General features: G+C 36.0%; 1 protein-coding gene across 1 annotated transcript; it reads left to right on the plus strand.

Annotated features, from left to right (window-relative positions):
- The first annotated feature begins 1,477 nt into the window (after nt 1-1,477).
- Nucleotides 1,478-5,653, plus strand: LOC113812289 (uncharacterized). The gene is made up of 4 exons (XM_070134557.1): nt 1,478-1,551; nt 1,738-1,847; nt 2,140-2,223; nt 2,349-5,653. The coding sequence occupies exons 1-4, from the start codon at nt 1,478-1,480 to the stop codon at nt 5,651-5,653; spliced, it is 3,573 nt and encodes a 1,190-aa protein (XP_069990658.1).
- The last annotated feature ends 1,828 nt before the right edge of the window (nt 5,654-7,481 follow it).

The following is a 7,481-nucleotide window of genomic DNA, read 5'->3' on the forward strand; positions in this document are numbered from 1 at the left end:
AATATTGACAATAATAATAATTATAATGACAATGATAATGATGTTAATGTTATTTCTATTACCAATGTTATTATGAAAATTATTGGAATAGAGTTAATTATATCTATTTTTGCAGTAATTATCAAGACTATCATTATAGTTATGATTTTATCATTATCATTATTATTGTCATTATCATTGTAATTATCATCATAATTATCATTATTGTGAATAATAAAGGAGTTATCATGGAAATCATCATAATTACCTGAATTAATGCAAAAATCCTCATAATTACCATTAAAAAGCGAAAAGGGTTTTTTTGACGTTCCTCTCAAAAGGCTAGATTTTCCCGTTTTTTCAACTTTTGGGATTTTATTACTTCTGGCTTTAATTTCATTATAAATGACTGAATGATAATTATCCTCATCATTATCATTACTGTCATTATTTTTATGATTATTATCATTATAGTCATTATCATTGTAAAGAAATTTCGGCTATTTTATTTATATTCTTAATTTGTTTCGCTCGCGAATACGTGGCGAGCGAAATGCTTCGTCCGAATCCTGGTCGAATCAAGGTTCGCTCGGGAGCCTTGGTTTCGGGTTGTGGGTACGGGGGTCCTCACTCGACCCGACCATTGCCTTGAGGTGAGGTGTTCTCCCCGTGCTATTTTTGAATTTTATTTATTTATTTTTTGTGAAATTGTATCTGTATACATAAACAAAAGTGTATTTTTTGAACACAGGCAATTGAACCTACTCGTGGAGGAGGCTTCTTTTTAGATATTCATTAATGGGAATAATTTGAAGAATTGAGTCCACGTGGCCACGCGACACTGAACAAGACTGTATTGTGTCATGGACTAAGAGAAGAAAGGAATGTTTCCTCTGTATTTCTTTGAATTGTAGTGATATCGTGAAATTTATAATTGTTCTGTGTGAATTTTTTTTTTGTTTGTTATTAATAATTTTTTTTAATGGTTCGAACTGAATATTTGTTTCCTCATTGCTAGTAAATCTCTATGAAACTAAAAGAACTTGGCATTTACTTGTGGCGACCCTGCCAGGATTCATGATTTACTCGTTTTGAGGATCAAATTCACGAGTAGAACCATTTTATATATTATATTTGTTAACAGCTGTAATACTTTCAGTGCTGTACGGCAGTACGTGGAAGTTATTTGTTTATGGAAGTTGCGGGAAGGTTTCCCCTTCATGGTTTGCCGTCCTTGGGGCCCGGAGGTGAATCTCTAAAATAGGTTGGACTTCAGGTAGGGTGTGGTGTATCTTCTTTAGGGGAAGATTACTCTTCTGAAAGTCCTGTTATTGACGTCATGTCGGTGAGTTTGGTCTGTTGAGACCACTTTTGTTTTGTGTTGCTAAGTGCGAGGAAGAACTCTTCTAGCATTGATTAAACGTGTATTAGTAATTTTTGTGAGTCGGTCGGTCAATAGTGATTCTTTTTAGTTTTTGACATTCTTGATTCTGTAATAATGGCAGATCTTAACTTTGATGTTTTAAAAGCTCAGGCTGAGGAACTAGGCCTTAAAGGAAATGATATTGCTCAGTATGTCATCAGTCAACAGACACTTGGACGGGAGGAGAGAGAAAAAGAAAGAGAATTTCAGAAAGAGCAATTAGAGGAGGGGAAAGAGAGAGTTAAACTGGAACATGAGCTTCAGATGGCTCGGTTAAACAATTCTTCTGATAGTTCATTAAATCCTGTACTTTTTGATGGCGCTTCACGCCCTAGTTTACCAGTCTTTAAAGATGGAGAAGACATCACTTCATACTTAATTAGATTTGAGCGCATTGCTAACTTGTTAAATTTTAAAGAAGAAACTTATGCTATCAGATTGGGAAGTTTGTTAACAGGAAAGGCTGTTGATATATACACCTCATTGCCTCCAGAAACAACAGACCGATTACAAGTTACTAAAGAAAGCTCTCTTAAGGGGTTATAGTAAAACTCCCGCAAGTTACAGGAATGATTTTAGGACTGCTAAAATAAAAAGTGGTGAAACATATGAACAGTTTGCTATCAGGCTTGGACAATTGTTTGACTATTGGGTCGATTCGCATAATATCACCAAAGATTATGCATCTCTTCGTGATTTTATGTTGTTAGATCAACTAATGTCTTCTATCTCCCCAGATCTGCGTGTTTTTGTAAGCCTGTCAGATAATTGGTCATCTGCTCATAGTGCTTACCCCAGGTCATATCAATCATCTGAACAAGGTAAGAGAAGTGTGGCTCCAAAGCCCCAGTCCAATCAGCTCTTAGAAGGGATTTTTCTTCTGTTAAATGTCATGGGTGTGGTGATATTGGACATATTAGATCTAGCTGTCCTAAAAATCCCCTAGCGTACAAGCAATATTACCCAATTCCAACTCACAAAGTCGGATTTTGTCTAAGTGACAGGGAAAATTCAAAGTTCATGACAGCTGGTACAGTGAATGGGGCTTGGGTATCCACAGTTCTCAGAGATACGGGGTGCACATGTGTTATTGTATCTCACAAGGTGTTACCAGATGTTGATCTCTCTAGGGCTGGTCTGGTGGGGATCGAGCATTATTTAGGCCGGGTGGATTACTTCCCCAAAACTAAATGCTACCTGAATTGTCCCTATTTTAAAGGTTGGATTGATGTGGTGCGAGCACCAATTAAATTCTGTAGCGTCCTGATTGGAAATGTACCAGGGGTATATAGTCCCAAAGTATCTCCAGATTCTGAGGTAACTGAACGTTCAAATGTCCCTCTTGATTATTCCTGTGCCATTCAGACTAGATCCTCCAAAGTAAAAAGGGTTCACCCTTTAGTGTTGCCGGAGATCAAGCCTCTTAAAGTAACTCCTGAAGACTTTGCAAAATTGCAGGCAGAATGTCATTCTCTCACTAAATTTTGGGAAAAAGTAAAGTCTGAAGAACATGATAAGATGCGTGATGGTACGGTGTTTAAGTTTGAGCAAATAAATGGTTTGCTGTACCGTACATGTGTTGCTTCAAATCACTGTGAAAGAGTTGGTAAATCTTCTCTGGTAGTACCCAGTAAATGTAGAGCCATCATTCTCACAGTAGGTCATGAGAGCCCCTTAGCCGGTTATTTCTCCCACCGGAAATCAGAAATGCGTATTAGGGATCATTTCTATTGGCCAAACATGGGAGCTGAAATCCGAGACTTTTGCAAGTCTTGGGACAAGTGTCAAAGGATGTCAAGTAGAGGTAGGGTAAGACCAGTGCCATTAAAACCCATGCCCATTTTAACGGAGCCTTTCTCTCGTGTCTCCATAGACTTGGTAGGACCGATTTCTCCTCCATCTTCTGAGGGTCACCGTTATATTTTAACTTTGATAGATTTTTCGACTGGGTTTCCACAAGCATTGCCTCTCAAAGAGATAGATTCAATATCTGTAGCTGAAGCCCTTATGGTGATCTTTTCAAGGGTCGGTATTCCTCGGGAAATTTTGTCTGATCGAGGAAGGCAATTTGTTTCTCAACTAATGGGCGAACTGCATAAATTATTGGGTGTAAAGCCACTTTTTACAACTCCCTATCATCTTAGTAGGAATGGAAGGGTGGAAAGGTTTCATGCAACACTAAAAGCCTCCTTAAGGAAATTGTGTAGTGACAAACCACGAGAATGGCACCGTTATCTTGTCCCCACATTATTCGCTATGCGAGAGATTCCTAGCGATCAAACTGGGTTTTCTGCTTTTGAGCTACTTTATGGACGGACAGTCCGGGGACCTCTTTCAGTCTTAAGGGACTTGTGGGAAGACACAACCATGAGAGATGATGTTAGATCTTCCTTTCAATATGTGATTGAATTGAAAGACAAGCTGGAGGAGTGTGCTAAAATTGCAGCTCAAAATGCTGAGATTAGTTCCTCTAAATTCAAATCTTATTTTGACTTGAAATCTCAGGATAGGAAGTTTAGTCCAGGTGAGGAAGTTCTTGTTCTCCTCCCTGATAACCAAAACAAGTTGCTCATGTCTTGGAGTGGCCCTTATACTGTTCTGGAATGTCGAAATAAGGTGAATTATCTTATCGATGAAGGTGGAAAACAGAAGTTGCTTCATGCTAACCTTCTTAAGAAGTATCATAGGAGAGCAACAAGTTCCCAACCTAATGTTATGGACGAGGAAAGTAAGATAGATGCTGAAATGAACCCACAAATAGTCCAGAATTGTATTCTTGAAGATACTGAATTGAGCGATAGCAATTTTCCTCTAACTTCTGATGGAGAAGAGCCCATCTTGCCTGAGAGTGATCAACCTGAGATTTGTTCTGACCTTTCAGCAGAACAGAAATCTGATATTGATTCCGTAATTGTAGAGTTTGTAGATGTATTTTCATTAACTCCAGGTTGTACAAATACCCTTGAACATGATATTGAAGTTAACACCACAGAGCGTATGAAGTCTAAGGTTTATCCCATTCCTATACATCTAAAGCCTCACTTCGAAGATGAAGTTGACCAATTGCTTGAACAAGGGATTATACAGCTATCATCATCTCCCCATTCATCTCCTGTAGTCATGGTAAAAAAGTCTGATGGTAGCTATCGTATTGCCATAGATTATCGAGCTGTTAACTCCGTAACTAATTTTCATGCTGAACCAGCTTGCACTATGGAGGAAGACTTGTACAAGTTTTCAGGAGGTAATTACTTCTCTGAATTAGATCTTACGAAGGCTTACTATCAAGTTAAACTTTCTGAGAAGGCCAGACCTTTAACAGCATTTCCTTCACATAGGGGTCTTATGGAGTTTTGTCATATGCCTTTCGGATTGGTAAATGCTTGTGCCACTTATATCCGCCTTATGCGCATTGTTTTGGCTGGTTTAAAGAATGTTTCCTTCTATTTTGACAATATTTTCATCCATACTAAAACATGGGATGAACATAAAGGTGCTATTATTTCAGTGTTAAAGAGATTACGTGAACTTAACCTCACTGCAAAGCCATCAAAATGCAGATTTGGCTTTAAGTCTATTGAGTACTTGGGTTTTATTCTTGATGGAAACTACTTGCATCCTAAACTCGATAAAATAGAAGCTATACTTAATTTACCTCCTCCTTGCACAAAGAAGACCTTAAGATCTTTCCTTGACTTGATTTCATTCTATAGAATGTTTATTCCACAAGCAGCTTCACAGACAAGCTCTTTATCTGATTTGTTGCGTAAAAATGTCAGGGAGCCACTGAAATGGACGGACGAATTGACTAAGGTATTTGAACAGTTAAAAGCTGCATTAGCTTCAAAACCCGTATTAAAGTTACCTGATGCTTCCCATCCTTTTGTCTTACGTACAGATTCATCAGATGTTGGGCTTGGAGCTGTTCTTCTACAGTACGTCGATGGTCATCCATTTCCTGTGGCGTACGCTAGTCGGAAACTATTAGATAGAGAGAAGAGGTACTCGACTATTGAGAAAGAAGGCTTGGCTATAATGTTCGGTATCCACCGATTTAGATATTACCTAATGGGTCAAGAATTTATCCTGGAAGTGGATCACAAGCCATTAATTTATATCAATAAATTCAATGGGTCGAATAACAGACTTTTACGGTGGTCGTTAAGCTTGCAACCTTATCGCTTCCGTTTGGTTCACGTTGCAGGGCGTGATAATCTTGGAGCAGATCTCCTTAGTCGTTCCGGAAATTAATTACACTTGAAGTCTGGAACTCTCCTTTTCATATAGTTTTGTTAAAAGAAATCACTAATTTCTAATTTACGACGTTGCACACAGTTAATTTGATAGCATTTTCAGTCTTGTTATGATTTTTTTAAATAAATGATTTCATGTTCGTAGTATCAGCAGTTTTGAAGTTATTTCACTTTGATGTGTACACCACGTACTTTGAGTTACACTACAGTTCCACTCGCTGAAATGTAGAAAATTCACTGATTAAGTTAAAGTAATCAACCAGATTTGATTTGTATTTAGTAATACAATATTGACGATTGTTTCTTTTATGATTTAAACACACACTCACTTCTCATTATGAAGTGAACCAGTTATTTTGGAAGACGAATAAAAACTGAGAGCGTGCTGCATCTTTGTTTACGTTTTATAGCTTCTCCCTGCTAGATTTGTTTTAACTTCTCCCTGCTAGGTCCCTTTCTTTAGAAGAAAGCGGATTATTTTTGGGGCCAACTGTTATGAATGTGTATGGTTACTGACTAAAGTGGAAAGCTGGTTTTAGTTTCTCATTTAAAAAGAAACTGTTTTTTTTTTTTTTTTTTTTTTTTTTGTATCATTGGTTTGTATCTATCCATTGGATAGATACTTATTGGGGGAGCCATGTAAAGAAATTTCGGCTATTTTGTTTTGGCGAGCGAAATCAAGGTTCGCTCGGGAGCCTTGGTTTCGGGTTGTGGGTACGGGGGTCCTCACTCGACCCGACCATTGCCTTGAGGTGAGGTGTTCTCCCCGTGCTATTTTTGAATTTTATTTATTTATTTATTTTTTTTTGTGTGTGTGTGTGTGTGAAATTGTATCTGTATACATAAACAAAAGTGTATTTTTTTAACACAGGCAATTGAACCTACTCGTGTCAAGGGCCAGGCATGGAGGCTTCTTTTTAGATATTCATTAATGGGAATAATTTGAAGAATTGAGTCTACGTGGCCACGCGACACTGAACAAGACAGTATTGTGTCATGGACTAAGAGAAGAAAGGAATGTTTCCTCTGTATTTCTTTGAATTATAGTGATATCGTGAAATTTATAATTCTTCTGTGTGAATTGATTTTTTTTTTTTTGTTATTAATAAATTTTTGTTAATGGTTCGAACTGAATATTTGTTTCCTCATTGCTAGTAAATCTCTATGAAACTAAAAGAACTGATTATCATTATTATCATCATTATTGCAGTTATAATAATTATTATGCAAATTATTATTGCTATTTTTATCATTATAACTATTTATATAATGATAATAGCAATAATGATAATCTTAGAAATAATAATAACAATAATAATAATTATAATGACAATGATAATGATATTATTATTTCTATTGCCATTATTAGTATGAAAATTATTGGAATACAGTTAATTATTGCTATTATTGCAGTAATTATTAAGATTATCATTATAATTATGATTTTATCATTATTATCATTATTATCATTATTATTGTCATTATCATTGTCATTATCATCATAATTATCATCATTATTGTCAATAATATACAAATTATCATGAAAATCCTCATAATTACCTGAATTAATGTTGAAATCCTCATAATGACCATTAAAAAGCGAAAAGGTGTTTTTTCGACGTTTCTCTCAAAAGGCTAGATTTTACCGTTTTTTTTTTTTTTTAGACTTTTGGGATTTTATTACTTCTGGCCTTTATTTCATTACAAATGGACTGAATGATAATTATTATCATCATTATCATTACTGTCATCATTTTTATTATAATTATCATTATAATCATTATCATCATGAATATCCTTATTATTATCATCAGTATTGCAGTTAT

Source organism: Penaeus vannamei, chromosome 20, assembly GCF_042767895.1.
Source record: "Penaeus vannamei isolate JL-2024 chromosome 20, ASM4276789v1, whole genome shotgun sequence".
Taxonomy (NCBI): domain Eukaryota; kingdom Metazoa; phylum Arthropoda; class Malacostraca; order Decapoda; family Penaeidae; genus Penaeus; species Penaeus vannamei.